This window comes from Penaeus vannamei, chromosome 12, assembly GCF_042767895.1.
Source record: "Penaeus vannamei isolate JL-2024 chromosome 12, ASM4276789v1, whole genome shotgun sequence".
Classification (NCBI taxonomy): Eukaryota; Metazoa; Arthropoda; class Malacostraca; order Decapoda; family Penaeidae; genus Penaeus; species Penaeus vannamei.
Window position 1 is genome coordinate 45949053 of NC_091560.1, and position 20000 is coordinate 45969052.

At 38.9% G+C, this 20000-nt stretch overlaps 6 protein-coding genes across 6 annotated transcripts; all 6 read right to left on the minus strand.

Annotated features, from left to right (window-relative positions):
- Positions 1 to 3471: 3471 nt before the first annotated feature.
- Positions 3472 to 4287, minus strand: LOC113829779 (uncharacterized). Its single transcript, XM_027382955.2, has 2 exons — positions 4247 to 4287; positions 3472 to 4060 (listed from the first exon to the last, which is right to left on the minus strand). Exons 1-2 carry the CDS (start codon positions 4256 to 4258, stop codon positions 3500 to 3502), a joined length of 573 nt encoding a protein of 190 aa, XP_027238756.2. The 5' UTR covers positions 4259 to 4287; the 3' UTR covers positions 3472 to 3499.
- A 1739-nt stretch (positions 4288 to 6026) lies between these two features.
- On the minus strand, positions 6027 to 6912 carry LOC113829777 (shematrin-like protein 1). Its single transcript, XM_070128368.1, has 2 exons — positions 6786 to 6912; positions 6027 to 6629 (listed from the first exon to the last, which is right to left on the minus strand). The coding sequence occupies exons 1-2, from the start codon at positions 6795 to 6797 to the stop codon at positions 6069 to 6071; spliced, it is 573 nt and encodes a 190-aa protein (XP_069984469.1). The 5' UTR covers positions 6798 to 6912; the 3' UTR covers positions 6027 to 6068.
- Positions 6913 to 10289: 3377 nt separating this feature from the next.
- LOC138863573 (uncharacterized) lies at positions 10290 to 12107 on the minus strand. Its single transcript, XM_070127757.1, has 3 exons — positions 12061 to 12107; positions 11160 to 11265; positions 10290 to 10973 (listed from the first exon to the last, which is right to left on the minus strand). The coding sequence occupies exons 1-3, from the start codon at positions 12105 to 12107 to the stop codon at positions 10290 to 10292; spliced, it is 837 nt and encodes a 278-aa protein (XP_069983858.1).
- Positions 12108 to 12884: 777 nt separating this feature from the next.
- On the minus strand, positions 12885 to 13715 carry LOC138863610 (uncharacterized). The gene is made up of 2 exons (XM_070128369.1): positions 13644 to 13715; positions 12885 to 13487 (listed from the first exon to the last, which is right to left on the minus strand). The coding sequence occupies exons 1-2, from the start codon at positions 13653 to 13655 to the stop codon at positions 12927 to 12929; spliced, it is 573 nt and encodes a 190-aa protein (XP_069984470.1). The 5' UTR covers positions 13656 to 13715; the 3' UTR covers positions 12885 to 12926.
- Positions 13716 to 15223: 1508 nt separating this feature from the next.
- Positions 15224 to 16061, minus strand: LOC113829776 (uncharacterized). The gene is made up of 2 exons (XM_070128472.1): positions 16007 to 16061; positions 15224 to 15820 (listed from the first exon to the last, which is right to left on the minus strand). Exons 1-2 carry the CDS (start codon positions 16016 to 16018, stop codon positions 15266 to 15268), a joined length of 567 nt encoding a protein of 188 aa, XP_069984573.1. The 5' UTR covers positions 16019 to 16061; the 3' UTR covers positions 15224 to 15265.
- A 1692-nt stretch (positions 16062 to 17753) lies between these two features.
- LOC138859131 (uncharacterized) lies at positions 17754 to 18606 on the minus strand. Its single transcript, XM_070128473.1, has 2 exons — positions 18507 to 18606; positions 17754 to 18350 (listed from the first exon to the last, which is right to left on the minus strand). Exons 1-2 carry the CDS (start codon positions 18516 to 18518, stop codon positions 17796 to 17798), a joined length of 567 nt encoding a protein of 188 aa, XP_069984574.1. The 5' UTR covers positions 18519 to 18606; the 3' UTR covers positions 17754 to 17795.
- Between the last annotated feature and the right edge of the window lie 1394 nt (positions 18607 to 20000).

Here is a 20000-nt window from a genome sequence, read left to right on the forward strand (position 1 = left end):
GTCAAATGCTGCGAGCGACGGGCACGGTCTGCGCTGAGTTAGGTCCAGGATGTATTCCGAAAGCAGTGTCGATGTCCGATGCTGCCGTCGATACAAAATCTCGAGTCCAGATGGCTCTGCCCCGAGTGAAAGGAATCTGTCAATTTCGTTTTCGCGTTGATCAGATTCAGCGGGTCTGCTCCGAACAAGGGTCAAGGTCAGCTCTGCGCAGCGATGCCGATCTGCAGTGTTATATAGCAGCGTAAATCGGATCCACCTGTTGCAATTTCTCTCCATGGTTCTGCAAACGCGATTCGAACCAATTCGCGACGTGCGCTGTTCCGGTCGTCAGCCGGCGCCATCTTGCACGGCGTCGGCGCTGACATGTCACGCTGCTCTCCTCGCCGGCGATATCAGTTTTGTGCGGTCCGCTTATCGGCCGCGTGGAGGCGCCCTTGTCGTGTGGAGCGAAATGGTGATGCACTCCCCCCTCCCCCCCCTTTTCTCCCTGTCGGTCGGTCTCTCTCTTTTTATATATATACTTGCAGAAATGTGTATATACACAACTATATACATTTACACATATGTGTGATTATATATATACATATGTTTGCATATATCTATATACATGCACACACATGTATATATACATACATACATACATACATATATATATATATATATATATATATATATATATATACATATACATATATATGTATATATATATATATTATATACATATATATGTACATATATATGTATCTATATATGTATGCATGTATGTAAATACATGAGCACCCAAACACACGTATATATATTTGTATATTTATGTATATATACATATATATATTTATAATATAGATATATACACACAATGCATACATACATACATACATACATACATACATACATATATATATATATATATATATATATATATATATATATATATATACAATATGTATACATATATAGTTGTGTGTGTGTATTTATATAGACATATATTTATATATAAATTCATATATATGTATATACATATACAGTATATGTGTGTGTATGTGTATACTTATATATCTATATCTATCTATCTACATGTGTGCGTGAATGTATACATATCTAAACATATCTATCTCTATATATATACATATATATGTATATATGCATATGCATTTATGTATAATCATGCCTGTCATATCTATAGATGCTTGCATTTTTGTTCGTGTCCTGGTGTGCATATATATAAGAATAAGCGTATTAATATATTTCTGTCACAAATATGTAAAGGTTAAGTTAAAGAAAAGTAAAGAGAATAAAAGAAAAAGAAAATAAACGGACCCGGTATCTGCTTTCAGATAAGAAAGACTATCAATATGGCTGATAAGCAGACCGCGTATCAGTGCTGCCGAGCGTGCAAATTCCTCTCGCCGACAAGCCGCAGCCGATGCTGAGCGTGACCTCGGCATGTTACGGCCGAACCATGCATAGGGCGAACGGGCTTGCTGCTTGGGAGAGGCAGTCTCTGGGATCTGCAAAGCTCTGCTGTTTTGCGTCACGCATATGCTGCTATATAATGCTGGGCGTCGGAGTCGTCCTTCAGAAGTGATCTCGAGCCTCGTCTACGTCAGACTCACTACATCTGTCTGATCAACACGAGAACGAAACTAGTTTTCCCTCTCTACAGCTCAGCAGTTCGAGTCGAGAAGCTCCTGCAACCCACAGCGGTCTCGGAAATCAAGGCTGATTTCGGAATACGACTTTGACCGAATCCGGAGCAGATTATCCTCTCATTATTCTGAGAATTTTGCCGAATGGGCGATCCAAGACGCTGTTCCGTCGACATGAAGGAAGGCGTTGTGGCGGCCATCCTGTGCCTGGCCGCGTCGGCAGGGTCCTTCCCCGTGGAAGAGGGTCCTTCGGGTCATGCAGTCGTCATGAACAGCTCCGTGATCGAGCTGCAGGTCATGGCCGAGGCCTTCGTGTACTGCACGGCGAGCGGAACGAGGCTCGACCTCCTGCACCTGTACGGCGTGGAATGGTTCGACCGCCACGACGTCCTCGTGCCCCGATGGGCGGCGGAGAGGCAGGGCGTGTCCTCGCTGGGCGTCGGGGCCTCCCTGCCTCACTCGTACCTCGTGTTCCACGAGTTCGGCGAGCGCAGCGCCGGGAGATACACGTGCAAAGTGAGCTTCCTCGGGGCTGTGGTCTCGTCCGCCTCCGTCACCGTGCGCGAGGTGCCGGCGCCTCGGGCGACGGCTCGTGACTGGACTTAATACACGGAAATACAGTCTGTTGGCGAGATTACTTCTTGACTCTTGCTCTTTAACTTTGTGGATCTCAAATATGTTTTTTTCTACTACTACTACTACCTGAAGTTGTCATGGACTGCTTGAATGTTTGTTAAACTCATTTGTAAATAAATAATTTCTCCATAAATTACTTTTATTCACCTAATTCCGTGCATCATTTACATGATCGCAAGAGCAAAAAATATCACAAATATCTAAACACTGAATTTAAACATCCATACCTCTAGCCTCTGCATAAACGAGTACATACATATAATCATAATCGATACATCATCATTATAATTGTTATCATTGACCGAATATCTTGGAAAGTGAAACGATAAAGTCTGTAGTCGTGAATTCAGCCACTTCACTGATGAACAAACAAGGTCTTCGGCGCCGCATGCTCCCGGTTGCTATATAAACTGATCGCAAATTTCTATAGGCAAGAAAATATTTCAAAGGAATGCACTGGCAATATATCATACGTCAATTCTGCAAATCGTATTTTGTTTTGATTCATCGGGTTCCAAAGGGAAGTCACGAAGGCTTTCGCATTGCAATCTCATCCCCCGCCGAACGTAAATGTATGTGTGTGTATTTACATATATAGACATATACACATACATATAAATACATATATACATATATATATATATATATATATATATATATATATATATATATATATACAGACATGTATGTATATGTAAATATATGTATATATGTGTATATGCATCATGAGCATATATATGTATATATATTGAAACTTAAATAAATATATATTTAAGAACATATAAGTACATATGCAAATTCTGTGTGAGTGACTATGTGTAATTATGCACCATCTTGATGCAATGTTGAGCCGTATTATGCGAGCTCCTTTGGAACTAAGTTGAATAAATTCATGTGTTAATTTTTCCTTAAATTAACATTTTATTAATCTAACCATATATGTATGCACACACACACGTATATGTACATATATATGTGTGTGTGTGTGCGTGTTTACGTGTGAAGTCTATCTGAAAATCTTTTAGCACGGAAATTTCGCTGTTTTTCCAAAGGCTATTCTGTCGGAGTCTTGCTACAGTGATTCTGCCCCTTCCGGTTGTTCAAAGGGACAACTGTTCACTGTTGTATAAAGGGATACTTGCTCACATATATTTGGCATGTTTAAAGGAACTGCGTAGAAATACTCAGCTTTATTGATCTTGGGAAAAAGGAATCCTTCAGCCGTAGAAACGCCCATGTCCACCAAAGCTTCCGCCAAGGCCTCCATAGCCCCTGTAGCCTCCGAAGCGGCCGTGACCTCCGAAGCCGTGACCGAAGCTGAATCCGGGCTCAGCCTCAGCACTCCTCTTCCAGCGTCCGTAGCCATAGCTGCTGTATACGGGTTGGAAGGACACGTGACTAAAGCCGCCATGCCCGTATCCGAAGCGGGAAGGATCGGCCTCGGGCTCAGCCTCAGCCTCAGCTACAGGCTCAGCACTCCTCTTCCAGCGTCCGTAGCCATAGCTGCTGAACACGGGCCTGAAGGACACGTGACCAAAGCCGCCATGCCCGTATCCGAAGCGGGAAGGATCGGCCTCGGGATCAGCCTCAGCCTCAGCTACAGGCTCAGCCTCAGCACTCCTCTTCCAGCGTCCGTAGCCGTAGCTGTTGTACGCGGGTCTGTAGGACACCACCCCATGGCCTCCAAAGCCGCCTCCATAGCGGCTGGGCTCAGCATCAGCTTCAGGATCTCCGCTCACACTGACTCCTACAAACGCCACGAGGGCGACAGCGATGGCCTGCAACACAACCACATACTCGTCAGTTCAAATCTGTCAATGACACCTTGGAATATATGCAAGTAATTAAATAGAGGTAATGGTGGGTGGGAAAAGAACTATAAATGCCTTTGAACTGAAAAATAATACTGAATTTTGCAGCCATAACATAAATGACAATGCCACAAAAGGAAACATGCTATTTACCAAAGTCTTCATGTCCACAGGGAATCTCCGGCGGCTCTGCCGATGACTCGGCGGCGTCTCCTTATATAGTGGCCGAGACGAAGCCACGCCCACTGCCGGGTTATTTCTGCTTCAGTCCCAAGGTTAAATTAATAAAATCTGCAGATGCTTGAGCAATTCTGAAGACAGTATTTTTCCTTGACTCAAGTGGATCATATTTTAGGAAAAATCCTTTTACATTCCCATTGATTTGCTCTTTGCTGTATGAAATACGTGTACGAATGCACAAATTATCAGATTTAGCCATGTTTATTTTTATTATATTTAGTATTCATATTTATTCATATAGATATCATGGTGAATGGAACTGCTATTATAGAATCGTTATTGTAATGAAGTACGTGTATAGATACTACCAACATATATATATATATATATATATATATATATATATATATATATATATATATATATATATATATATATATATATATATATATATATATATATATGTATTATATATATATATATATATTTATATAATCGGTGTTTCCGGTAGCAGTTGTATGCCCCTCAGCATTATCATCAGATTGTAATCACGGTTATTAATTATTATCATACATATAAACGTAATGATTATCATTAAGCTACTATGATCACGCTTGGGAACTGTTATTACCACAATAGTCATCAAAATATTCCTTTGATATCATTATTGATATGTTAACCATATACTTGATATGATATACATATATGCGTGTGCGTATTTATATATACATAAAAGTTATTTGAAGGAATAAGTAGCACCACTTCCACTTAGCCTGTTGTTAACTTTTTTCTTGGAGTATACTGATAACTGTTTATACTATGAGATATTTTTTTTTATTATGGAAGAATTGTTGGTGTTGCTTTACTTCTGGTGATTAGGACACTAAATAGTAAACTTCACAAACAATCCTTCGTCTGATTTCATCACGGGGCAGGCTCATTGGCTAAACGTGGTGCCAGCTTGCTTCGCCCCATTTCCACTCTTGTCAGTCTATGCGATAGATTATGATAAGAATTTCATTATATTTGCTTTGACAATCTTTTATTAATGACAAAGATTAGATCGGAATGAAAGAGAAATACAGGCTATAAAAAGACACAAAGAATATTTGCAATGTATGATGGAAAAGGGATAGGGCTTGGCTGAGCAGTTGCTTTTAGTGTGTACAATTTATGTCAATAAATACATATATGTATGTTTGTTCGTGTGTTTATTCATGAGTCATCATGTGAGTTTGCCCCATCGCTAAGGTCACCTTTCATGAGCTCAATTATAACTCCCATGATTAACTCTTGAATTTATCATAAGAATAAGGACTCAACATTTATTATGATGCATCATTTATCACCATTTCTCCTTTGCTGTATGCCTATTTTTCGTTTTGCTTGAAAATCGGATTGTACTTTGCTCTGGACAACGATGATACAGTGTTGAACATTATTATGCGAGCTCTTCTCGAACCAAGTTGAATAGATTCATCTACTTGCTTTTTTTATAATAACATTTCATATTCATCTAATCATATGTATGTGTGTGTGTGGGCACACACGCAGGTGTGTAATGTAAGTATATATCTACATATATATACTTTCTGAAAAGATATTAGCGCTAGGACGTGGTTTCATTTTTTTTTTCTTTTTTTTATCCAAAATCCATTCGGTTTCAATGTTTGCTGCAGTGATTTTGTTCCTTCATTTTGTTTAAAGGGACAATTGTGTTTATAAGTCTGGTATGTTTAAAGGAATCACTGTGTAGAATTGCTCAGCTTTATTGATCTTGGGAAAAAGGAATCCTTCAGCCGTAGAAACGCCCATGTCCACCAAAGCTTCCGCCGTGGCCTCCATAGCCCCTGTAGCCTCCGAAGCGGCCGTGACCTCCGAAGCCGTGACCGAAGCTGAATCCGGGCTCAGCCTCAGCACTCCTCTTCCAGCGTCCGTAGCCATAGCTGCTGTATACGGGTTGGAAGGACACGTGACTAAAGCCGCCATGCCCGTATCCGAAGCGGGAAGGATCGGCCTCGGGATCAGCCTCAGCCTCAGCTACAGGCTCAGCCTCAGCACTCCTCTTCCAGCGTCCGTAGCCATAGCTGCTGTACACGGGCCTGAAGGACACGTGACCAAAGCCGCCATGCCCGTATCCGAAGCGGGAAGGATCGGCCTCGGGATCAGCCTCAGCTACAGGCTCAGCCTCAGCACTCCTCTTCCAGCGTCCGTAGCCGTAGCTGCTGTACATGGGTCTGTAGAACACCACCCCATGGCCTCCAAAGCCGCCTCCATAGCGGCTGGGCTCAGCATCAGCTTCAGGATCTCCGCTCACACTGACTCCTACAAACGCCACGAGGGCGACAGCGATGGCCTGCAACACAACCACATACTCGTCAGTTCAAGTCTAAACAGAGGTAAGTGTTAGGAAAACAACTGTCGTTGCTCTTAAATAAAAAATATTGAATCTTGCTTAGCCTTCCCAGCTATAACATAAAGGCACAATGGTGCAAAGAGAAGCACTCTTTACCAAAGTCTTCATGTCCACAGGGAATCTCCGGCGACTCTGCCGATGACTCGGCGGCGTCTCCTTATATAGTGGCCGAAACGAAACCACGCCCACTGCTAGGTTATTTTTGTTTCAGTCTCAAGGCTAAATGAGCGAAGGAATATTGAAAATAGTTTTGCTTCCTTAAATCACTTGGTGGACGTTTTAGCAAAAAAAAAAAAAAAAAAAAAAAAAGAAAAAAAAAAAAAAAAAAAAAAAAAAAAAAAAAAATATATATATATATATATATATATATATATATATATATATATCATAAATGTCGATATTACCATTGTTCTTATTTTCAACAGCAGTGTTTCCCGTAAGTGTTATGCCATTTATCATTATCATATTATCACGATTCTGTATTACTCTCACTAATATCATAATCATAATCATTTTACTTTGATATGATTATGATTATTAGCCATCATAGTAACCATTCTTTTCTTTTTCCTATATCTTCATTATGAGTATGTTAAACTATACGAATATACATTGTATGTGTGGATGAATGTATGTATATATTCATTTATCTATTTATACACGTGCATATACTGTATATGTATTTATATACATACATATGTTGGTGTGCACGTACTTATACATATGAAAATATATGTAAGGTATTTAAGAGGACACGGTAATTTTGACAATGGCAAGTAGATTTTACAAATTATCCTTTATGTGGTGACGTCATTTTGCTCCGCCCCATTTTCACTTCTGTCAATCTGTGCGATATATTATGTGTTTCTTCAGTATATTCTATTTGACATTTGTCATTTAATGACAATGGTAAACAAATGCAAAACAAAATATGGAACGAAATGGAAAAATGAAATCCTATCAATAGTTGCAATGTATGATGGTAAAGTTGCGGGGTATATATATATATACAGTATATATGTCTATATAAATATTTATATAGCATATGTATATGTATATATGTACATATATATGCTGTATATGAATATGTATATATATATTTCCTTGTCTAACTATACATATAAATACATATATACATACATATATATGTATATATATACAGACATGTATATATATGTATATATGTGCATATGCATTATGAGCATATATATGTATATATATTGAAACAAATATATATTTAAGAACATATAAGTACATATGCAAAGTCCGTGAGTGACTATGTGTAATTATGCACCAACTTGATGCAATGTTGAGCCGTATTATGCGAGCTCCTTTGGAGCTAAGTTGAATAAATTCATGTGGTAATTTTTCCTTAAATCAACATTTTATTAATCTAACCATATATATATGCACACACACACGTATGTGCACATATGTATGTGTGTGTGTGTGCGTGTTTACGTGTGAAGTCTATCTGAAAATCTTCTAGCACTTGGAAATTTCGCTGTTTTTCCAAAGGCTATTCTGTCGGAGTCTTGCTACAGTGATTCTGCCCCTTCCGGTTGTTCAAAGGGACAACTGCCAAAGCCGCCTCCATAGCGGCTGGGCTCAGCATCAGCTTCAGGATCTCCGCTCACACTGACTCCTACAAACGCCACGAGGGCGACAGCGATGGCCTGCAACACAACCACATACTCGTCAGTTCAAATCTGTCAATGACACCTTGGAATATATGCAAGTAATTAAATAGAGGTAATGGTGGGTGGGAAAAGAACTATAAATGCCTTTGAACTGAAAAATAATACTGAATTTTGCAGCCATAACATAAATGACAATGCCACAAAAGGAAACATGCTATTTACCAAAGTCTTCATGTCCACAGGGAATCTCCGGCGGCTCTGCCGATGACTCGGCGGCGTCTCCTTATATAGTGGCCGAGACGAAGCCACGCCCACTGCCGGGTTATTTCTGCTTCAGTCCCAAGGTTAAATTAATAAAATCTGCAGATGCTTGAGCAATTTTGAAGATAGTATTTTTCCTTGACTCAAGTGGATCATATTTTAGGAAAAATCCTTTTACATTCCCATTGATTTGCTCTTTGCTGTATGAAATACGTGTACGAATGCACAAATTATCAGATTTATCCATGTTTATTTTTATTATATTTAGTATTCATATTTATTCATATAGATATCATGGTGAATGGAACTGCTATTATAGAATCGTTATTGTACTGAAGTACGTCAATAGATACTACCAACATATATATATATATATATATATATATATATATATATATATATATATATATATTTATATAATCGGTGTTTCCGGTAGCAGTTGTATGCCCCTCAGCATTATCATCAGATTGTAATCACGGTCATTAATTATTATCATACATATAAACGTAATGATTATCATTAAGCTACTATGATCACGCTTGGGAACTGTTATTACCACAATAGTCATCAAAATATTCCTTTGATATCATTATTAATATGTTAACCATATACTTGATATGATATACATATGTGCGTGTGCATATTTATATATACATAAAAGTTATTTGAAGGAATAAGTAGCACCACTTCCACTTAGCCTGTTAACTTTTTCTTAGAGTATACTGACAACTGTTTATACTATGAGATACTTTTTTATTATGGAAGAATTGTTGGTGTTGCTTTACTTCTGGTGATTATGGCACTAAATAGTAAACTTCACAAACAATCCTTCGTCTGATTTCATCACGGGGCAGGCTCATTGGCTAAACGTGGTGCCAGCTTGCTCCGCCCCATTTCCACTCTTGTCAGTCTATGCGATAGATTATGATAAGAATTTCATTATATTTGCTTTGACAATCTTTCATTGATGACAAAGATTAGATCGGAATGAAAGAGAAATACAGGCTATAAAAAGACACAAAGAATATTTGCAATGTATGATGGAAAAGGGATAGGGCTTGGCTGAGCAGTTGCTGTTAGTGTGTGTACAATATGTCACTTAATACATATATGTATGTTTGTTCGTGTGTTTATTCATGCGTCATCATGTGAGTTTGCCCCATCTTTAAGGTCACCTTTCATGAGCTCAATTATAACTCCCATGATTAACTCTTGAATTTATCATAAGAATAAGGACTCAACATTTATTATGATGCATCATTTATCACCATTTCTCCTTTGCTGTATGCCTATTTTTCGTTTTGCTTGAAAATCGGATTGTACTTTGCTCTGGACAACGATGATACAGTGTTGAACATTATTATGCGAGCTCTTCTCGAACCAAGTTGAATAGATTCATCTACTTGCTTTTTTTTTATAATAACATTTCATATTCATCTAGTCATATGTATGTGTGTGTGTGGGCACACACGCAGGTGTGTAATGTATGTATATATCTACATATATATACTTTCTGAAAAGATATTAGCGCTAGGACGTGGTTCCATTTTTTTTTTTTTTTTAATCCAAAATCCATTCGGTTTCAATGTTTGCTGCATTCACTGTTGTATAAAGGGATACTTGCTCACATATATTTGGCATGTTTAAAGGAACTGCGTAGAAATACTCAGTTTTATTGATCTTGGGAAAAAGGAATCCTTCAGCCGTAGAAACGCCCATGGCCACCAAAGCTTCCGCCGTGGCCTCCATAGCCCCTGTAGCCTCCGAAGCGGCCGTGACCTCCGAAGCCGTGACCGAAGCTGAATCCGGGCTCAGCCTCAGCACTCCTCTTCCAGCGTCCGTAGCCATAGCTGCTGTATACGGGTTGGAAGGACACGTGACTAAAGCCGCCATGCCCGTATCCGAAGCGGGAAGGATCGGCCTCGGGCTCAGCCTCAGCCTCAGCTACAGCCTCAGCACTCCTCTTCCAGCGTCCGTAGCCATAGTTGTGGTACACGGGCCTGAAGGACACGTGACTAAAGCCGCCATGCCCGTATCCGAAGCGGGAAGGATCGGCCTCGGGCTCAGCCTCAGCTACAGGTTCAGCACTCCTCTTCCAGCGTCCGTAGCCGTAGCTGCTGAACACGGGCCTGAAGGACACGTGACTAAAGCCACCATACCCGTATCCGAAGCGGGAAGGATCGGCTTCGGGATCAGCCTCAGCCTCAGCTACAGGCTCAGCACTCCTCTTCCAGCGTCCGTAGCCGTAGCTATTGTACACGGGTCTGTAGGACACTACCCCATGGCCTCCAAAGCCGCCTCCATAGCGGCTGGGCTCAGCATCAGCTTCAGGATCTCCGCTCACACTGACTCCTACAAACGCCACGAGGGCGACAGCGATGGCCTGCAACACAACCACATACTCGTCAGTTCAAATCTGTCAATGACACCTTGGAATATATGCAAGTAATTAAATAGAGGTAATGGTGGGTGGGAAAAGAACTATAAATGCCTTTGAACTGAAAAATAATACTGAATTTTGCAGCCATAACATGAGTGACAATGCCACAAAAGGAAACATGCTATTTACCAAAGTCTTCATATCCACAGGGAATCTCCGGCGGCTCTGCCGATGACTCGGCGGCGTCTCCTTATATAGTGGCCGAGACGAAGCCACGCCCACTGCCGGGTTATTTCTGCTTCAGTCCCAAGGTTAAATTAATAAAATCTGCAGATGCTTGAGCAATTTTGAAGATAGTATTTTTCCTTGACTCAAGTGGATCATATTTTAGGAAAAATCCTTTTACATTCCCATTGATTTGCTCTTTGCTGTATGAAATACGTGTACGAATGCACAGATTATCAGATTTAGCCATGCTTATTTTTATTATATTTAGTATTCATATTTATTCATATAGATATCATGGTGAATGGAACTGCTATTATAGAATCGTTATTGTACTGAAGTACATCTATAGATACTACCAACATATATATATATATATATATATATATATATATATATATATATATATATATATATATATATATATTTATATAATCGGTGTTTCCGGTAGCAGTTGTATGCCCCTCAGCATTATCATCAGATTGTAATCACGGTTATTAATTATTATCATACATATAAACGTAATGATTATCATTAAGCTACTATGATCACGCTTGGGAACTGTTATTACCACAATAGTCATCAAAATATTCCTTTGATATCATTATTAATATGTTAACCATATACTTGATATGATATACATATGTGCGTGTGCATATTTATATATACATAAAAGTTATTTGAAGGAATAAGTAGCACCACTTCCACTTAGCCTGTTAACTTTTTCTTGGAGTATACTGACAACTGTTTATACTATGAGATACTTTTTTATTATGGAAAGAATTGTTGAAGTGTTGCTTTACTTCTGGTGATTATGGCACTAAATAGTAAACTTCACAAACAATCCTTCGTCTGATTTCATCACGGGGCAGGCTCATTGGCTAAACGTGGTGCCAGCTTGCTCCGCCCCATTTCCACTCTTGTCAGTCTATGCGATAGATTATGATAAGAATTTCATTATATTTGCTTTGACAATCTTTTATTAATGACAAAGATTAGATCGGAATGAAAGAGAAATACAGGCTATAAAAAGACACAAAGAATATTTGCAATGTATGATGGAAAAGGGATAGGGCTTGGCTGAGCAGTTGCTGTTAGTGTGTGTACAATATGTCAATAAATACATATATGTATGTTTGTTCGTGTGTTTATTCATGAGTCATCATGTGAGTTTGCCCCATCGCTAAGGTCACCTTTGATAAGCTCAATTATAACTCCCATGATTAACTCTTGAATTTATCATAAGAATAAGGACTCAACATTTATTATGATGCATCATTTATCACCATTTCTCCTTTGCTGTATGCCTATTTTTCGTTTTGCTTGAAAATCGGATTGTACTTTGCTCTGGACAACGATGATACAGTGTTGAACATTATTATGCGAGCTCTTCTCGAACCAAGTTGAATAGATTCATCTACTTGCTTTTTTTTATAACATTTCATATTCATCTAGTCATATGTATGTGTGTGTGTGGGCACACACGCAGGTGTGTAATGTATGTATATATCTACATATATATACTTTCTGAAAAGATATTAGCGCTAGGACGTGGTTTCATCTTTTTTTTATTTTTTTTTATCCAAAATCCATTCGGTTTCAATGTTTGCTGCAGTTATTTTGCTCCTTCATTTTGTTTAAAGGGACAATTGTGTTTATAAGTCTGGTATGTTTAAAGGAATCACTGTGTAGAATTGCTCAGCTTTATTGATCTTGGGAAAAATGAACCCTTCAGCCGTAGAAACGCCCATGTCCACCAAAGCTTCCGCCGTGGCCTCCATAGCCCCTGTAGCCTCCGAAGCGGCCGTGACCTCCGAAGCCGTGACCGAAGCTGAATCCGGGCTCAGCCTCAGCACTCCTCTTCCAGCGTCCGTAGCCATAGCTGCTGTATACGGGTTGGAAGGACACGTGACTAAAGCCGCCATGCCCGTATCCGAAGCGGGAAGGATCGGCCTCGGGATCAGCCTCAGCCTCAGCTACAGGCTCAGCCTCAGCACTCCTCTTCCAGCGTCCGTAGCCATAGCTGCTGTATACGGGTTGGAAGGACACGTGACTAAAGCCGCCATGCCCGTATCCGAAGCGGGAAGGATCGGCCTCGGGATCAGCCTCAGCCTCAGCTACAGGCTCAGCACTCCTCTTCCAGCGTCCGTAGCCGTAGCTGCTGTACATGGGTCTGTAGGACACCACCCCATGGCCTCCAAAGCCGCCTCCATAGCGGCTGGGCTCAGCATCAGCTTCAGGATCTCCGCTCACACTGACTCCTACAAACGCCACGAGGGCGACAGCGATGGCCTGCAACACAACCACATACTCGTCAGTTCAAGTCTAAACAGAGGTAAGTGTTAGGAAAAGAACTGCCGTTGCCCTTAAACAAAAAATATTGAATCTTGCTTAGCTTTCCCACCTATAACATAAAGGCACAATGGTGCAAAGAGAAGCACTCTTTACCAAAGTCTTCATGTCCACAGGGAATCTCCGGCGACTCTGCCGATGACTCGGCGGCGTCTCCTTATATAGTGGCCGAGACGAAGCCACGCCCACTGCTAGGTTATTTTTGTTTCAGTCTCAAGGCTAAATGAGCGAAGGAATATTGAAAATAGTTTTGCTTCCTTAAATCACATGGTGGACGTTTTGACACACAAAAAAAAAAAAAAAAAAAAAAAAAAAAACTTAAATGTCGATATTACCATTGTTCTTATTTTCAACATCAGTGTTTCCAGTAAGTGTTATGCCATTTATCATTATTATGAGATTATCATGGTTCTGTATTATTTTCACTAATATCATAATCATAATTATTTTACTTACTTTGATATGATTATGATTATTAGCCATCACAGCTACCATTCCTTTTCCTTTTTTTCCTATATTTTCATTATCAGTATGTTAAACTATACGAATATACATTGCATGTTTGTGGATGAATGTATGTATATATTCATTTATTTATTTATACACATGCATATACTGTATATGTATTTATATTGTTGGTGTGTACGTATTTATACATATAAAAATATATGTAAGGTATTTAAGAGGACACGGTAATTTTGACAATGGCAAGTAGATTTTACAAATTATCATTTATGTGGTGACGTCATTTTGCTCCGCCCCATTTTCACTTCTGTCAATCTGTGCGATATATTATGTGTTTCTTCAGTATATTCTATTTGACATTTGTCATTTAATGACAATGGTAAACAAATGCGAAACAAAATATGGAACGAAATGGAAAAATGAAATCCTATCAATAGTTGCAATGTATGATGGTAAAGGGGCGGAGCTGAAATAATGTCTATATATACAGTATATATGCAATATATATGTCTATATAAATATATAATATATATATATATATATATATATATATATATATATATATATATATATATATATATATACCATATCTATATGTATATATGTATGTACATATGTATGCTGTATATGAATATGTATATATATATATTTCCTTTTCTAACTATACATATAAATACATATATACATACATATATATGTATATACATACAGACATGTATGTATATGTATATATATGTATATATGTGTATATGCATTAGGAGCATATATATGTATATATATTGAAACAAATAAATATATATTTAAGAACATATAAGTACATATGCAAATTCATTGTGAGTGACTATGTGTAATTATGCACCAACTTGATGCAATGTTGAGCCGTATTATGCGAGCTCCTCTGGAGCTAAGTTGAATAATTTCATATGTTAATTTTTCCTTAGATTAACATTTTATTAAACTAACCATATATGTATGCACACACACACGCATATGCACACATATATATATGTATGTGTGTGTGCGTGTTTATGTGTGAAGTCTATCTGAAAATCTTTTAGCACGGAAATTTCGCTGTTTTTCCAAAGGCTATTCTGTCGGAGTCTTGCTACAGTGATTCTGCCCCTTCCGGTTGTTCAAAGGGACAACTGTTCACTGTTGTATAAAGGGATACTTGCTCACAAATATTTGGCATGTTTAAAGGAATCACTGCGTAGAATTGCTCAGCTTTATTGATCTTGGAAAAAAAGAATCCTTCAGCCGTAGAAACGCCCATGTCCACCAAAGCTTCCGCCGTGGCCTCCATAGCCCCTGTAGCCTCCGAAGCGGCCGTGACCTCCGAAGCCGTGACCGAAGCTGAATCCGGGCTCAGCCTCAGCACTCCTCTTCCAGCGTCCGTAGCCATAGCTGCTGTATACGGGTTGGAAGGACACGTGACTAAAGACGCCATACCCGTATCCGAAGCGGGAAGGATCGGCCTCGGGCTCAGCCTCAGCCTCAGCTACAGGCTCAGCACTCCTCTTCCAGCGTCCGTAGCCATAGCTGCTGTACACGGGCCTGAAGGACACGTGACTAAAGCCGCCATACCCGTATCCGAAGCGGGAAGGATCGGCTTCGGGCTCAGCCTCAGCCTCAGCTACAGGCTCAGCACTCCTCTTCCAGCGTCCGTAGCCATAGCTATTGTACACGGGTCTGTAGGACACCACCCCATAGCCTCCAAAGCCGCCTCCATATCGGCTGGGCTCAGCATCAGCTTCAGGATCTCCGCTCACACTGACTCCTACAAACGCCACGAGGGCGACAGCGATGGCCTGCAACACAACCACATACTCGTCAGTTCAAATCTGTCAATGACACCTTGGAATATATGCAAGTAATTAAATAGAGGTAATGGTGGGTGGGAAAAGAACTATAAATGCCTTTGAACTGAAAAATAATACTGAATTTTGCAGCCATAACATAAATGACAATGCCACAAAAGGAAACATGCTATTTACCAAAGTCTTCATGTCCACAGGGAATCTCCGGCGGCTCTGCCGATGACTCGGCGGCGTCTCCTTATATAGTGGCCGAGACGAAGCCACGCCCACTGCCGGGTTATTTCTACTTCAGTCCCAAGGTTAAATTAATAAAATCTGCAGATGCTTGAGCAATTTTGAAGATAGTATTTTTCCTTGACTCAAGTGGATCATATTTAAGGAAAAATCCTTTTACATTCCCATTGATTTGCTCTTTGCTGTATGAAATACGTGTACGAATGCACAGATTATCAGATTTAGCCATGCTTATTTTTATTATATTTAGTATTTATATTTATTCATATAGATATCATGGGGAATGGAACTGCTATTATAGAATCGTTATTGTAATGAAGTACGTGTATAGATACTACCAACATATATATATATATATATATATATATATATATATATATATATATATATATATATATATATATATATATATATATATATATATATATTTATATAATCGGTGTTTCCGGTAGCAGTTGTATGCCCCTCAGCATTATCATCAGATTGTAATCACGGTTATTAATTATTATCATACATATAAACGTAATGATTATCATTAAGCTACTATGATCACGCTTGGGAACTGTTATTACCACAATAGTCATCAAAATATTCCTTTGATATCATTATTAATATGTTAACCATATACTTGATATGATATACATATGTGCGTGTGCATATTTATATATACATAAGTTATTTGAAGGAAGAAGTAGCACCACTTCCACTTAGCCTGTTAACTTTTTCTTGGAGTATACTGACAACTGTTTATACTATGAGATACTTTTTTATTATGGAAGAATTGTTGGTGTTGCTTTACTTCTGGTGATTATGGCACTAAATAGTAAACTTCACAAACAATCCTTCGTCTGATTTCATCACGGGGCAGGCTCATTGGCTAAACGTGGTGCCAGCTTGCTCCGCCCCATTTCCACTCTTGTCAGTCTATGCGATAGATTATGATAAGAATTTCATTATATTTGCTTTGACAATCTTTTATTAATGACAAAGATTAGATCGGAATGAAAGAGAAATACAGGCTATAAAAAGACACAAAGAATATTTGCAATGTATGATGGAAAAGGGATAGGGCTTGGCTGAGCAGTTGCTGTTAGTGTGTGTACAATTTATGTCAATAAATACATATATGTATGTTTGTTCGTGTGTTTATTCATGCGTCATCATGTGAGTTTGCCCCATCGCTAAGGTCACCTTTGATAAGCTCAATTATAACTCCCATGATTAACTCTTGAATTTATCATAAGAATAAGGACTCAACATTTATTATGATGCATCATTTATCACCATTTCTCCTTTGCTGTATGCCTATTTTTCGTTTTGCTTGAAAATCGGATTGTACTTTGCTCTGGACAACGATGATACAGTGTTGAACATTATTATGCGAGCTCTTCTCGAACCAAGTTGAATAGATTCATCTACTTGCTTTTTTTATAATAACATTTCATATTCATCTAGTCATATGTATGTGTGTGTGTGGGCACACACGCAGGTGTGTAATGTATGTATATATCTACATATATATACTTTCTGAAAAGATATTAGCGCTAGGACGTGGTTTCATCTTTTTTTTTTATTTTTTTTATCCAAAATCCATTCGGTTTCAATGTTTGCTGCAGTGATTTTGTTCCTTCATTTTGTTTAAAGGGACAATTGTGTTTATAAGTCTGGTATGTTTAAAGGAATCACTGTGTAGAATTGCTCAGCTTTATTGATCTTGGGAAAAATGAACCCTTCAGCCGTAGAAACGCCCATGTCCACCAAAGCTTCCGCCGTGGCCTCCATAGCCCCTGTAGCCTCCGAAGCGGCCGTGACCTCCGAAGCCGTGACCGAAGCTGAATCCGGGCTCAGCCTCAGCACTCCTCTTCCAGCGTCCGTAGCCATAGCTGCTGTATACGGGTTGGAAGGACACGTGACTAAAGCCGCCATGCCCGTATCCGAAGCGGGAAGGATCGGCCTCGGGATCAGCCTCAGCTACAGGCTCAGCCTCAGCACTCCTCTTCCAGCGTCCGTAGCCATAGCTGCTGTATACGGGTTGGAAGGACACGTGACTAAAGCCGCCATGCCCGTATCCGAAGCGGGAAGGATCGGCTTCGGGATCAGCCTCAGCCTCAGCTACAGGCTCAGCACTCCTCTTCCAGCGTCCGTAGCCGTAGCTATTGTACACGGGTCTGTAGGACACCACCCCATGGCCTCCAAAGCCGCCTCCATAGCGGCTGGGCTCAGCATCAGCTTCAGGATCTCCGCTCACACTGACTCCTACAAACGCCACGAGGGCGACAGCGATGGCCTGCAACACAACCACATACTCGTCAGTTCAAGTCTAAACAGAGGTAAGTGTTAGGAAAAGAACTGCCGTTGCTCTTAAACAAAAAATATTGAATCTTGCTTAGCCTTCCCACCTATAACATAAAGGCACAATGGTGCAAAGAGAAGCACTCTTTACCATAGTCTTCATGTCCACAGGGAATCTCCGGCGACTCTGCCGATGACTCGGCGGCGTCTCCTTATATAGTGGCCGAAACGAAGCCACGCCCACTGCTAGGTTATTTTTGTTTCAGTCTCAAGGCTAAATGAGCGAAGGAATATTGAAAATAGTTTTGCTTCCTTAAATCACATGGTGGACGTTTTAGCAAAAAAAAAAAAAAAAAAAAAAAAAAAAAAAGAACTGTCGATATTACCATTGTTCTTATTTTCAACATCAGTGTTTCCAGTAAGTGTTATGCCATTTATCATTATTATGAGATTATCATGGTTCTGTATTATTTTCACTAATATCATAATCATAATTATTTTACTTACTTTGATATGATTATGATTATTAGCCATCACAGCTACCATTCCTTTTCCTTTTTTTCCTATATTTTCATTATCAGTATGTTAAACTATACGAATATACATTGCATGTTTGTGGATGAATGTATGTATATATTCATTTATTTATTTATACACATGCATATACTGTATATGTATTTATATACATACATATGTTGGTGTGTACGTATTTATACATATAAAAATATATGTAAGGTATTTAAGAGGACACGGTAATTTTGACAATGGCAAGTAGATTTTACAAATTATCATTTATGTGGTGACGTCATTTTGCTCCGCCCCATTTTCACTTCTGTCAATCTGTGCGATACATTATGTGTTTCTTCAGTATATTCTATTTGACATTTGTCATTTAATGACAATGGTAAACAAATGCGAAACAAAATATGGAACGAAATGGAAAAATGAAATCCTATCAACAGTTGCAATATGTGATGGTAAAGGAGAGGAGCTTAAATAATGTCTATATATACAGTATATATGCAATATATATGTCTATATAAATATATATAATATATATATATATATACCATATCTATATGTATATATGTATGTACATATGTATGCTGTATATGAATATGTATATATATATATTTCCTTTTCTAACTATACATATAAATACATATATACATACATATATATGTATATACATACAGACATGTATGTATATGTATATATATGTATATATGTGTATATGCATTAGGAGCATATATATGTATATATATTGAAACAAATAAATATATATTTAAGAACATATAAGTACATATGCAAATTCATTGTGAGTGACTATGTGTAATTATGCACCATCTTGATGCAATGTTGAGCCGTATTATGCGAGCTCCTCTGGAGCTAAGTTGAATAATTTCATATGTTAATTTTTCCTTAGATTAACATTTGATTAAACTAACCATATATGTATGCACACACACACGCATATGCACACATATATATGTGTGTGTGTGTGTGTGTGTGTGTGTGCGTGTTTACGTGTGAAGTCTATCTGAAAATCTTTTAGCACGGAAATTTCGCTGTTTTTCCAAAGGCTATTCTGTCGGAGTCTTGCTACAGTGATTCTGCCCCTTCCGGTTGTTCAAAGGGACAACTG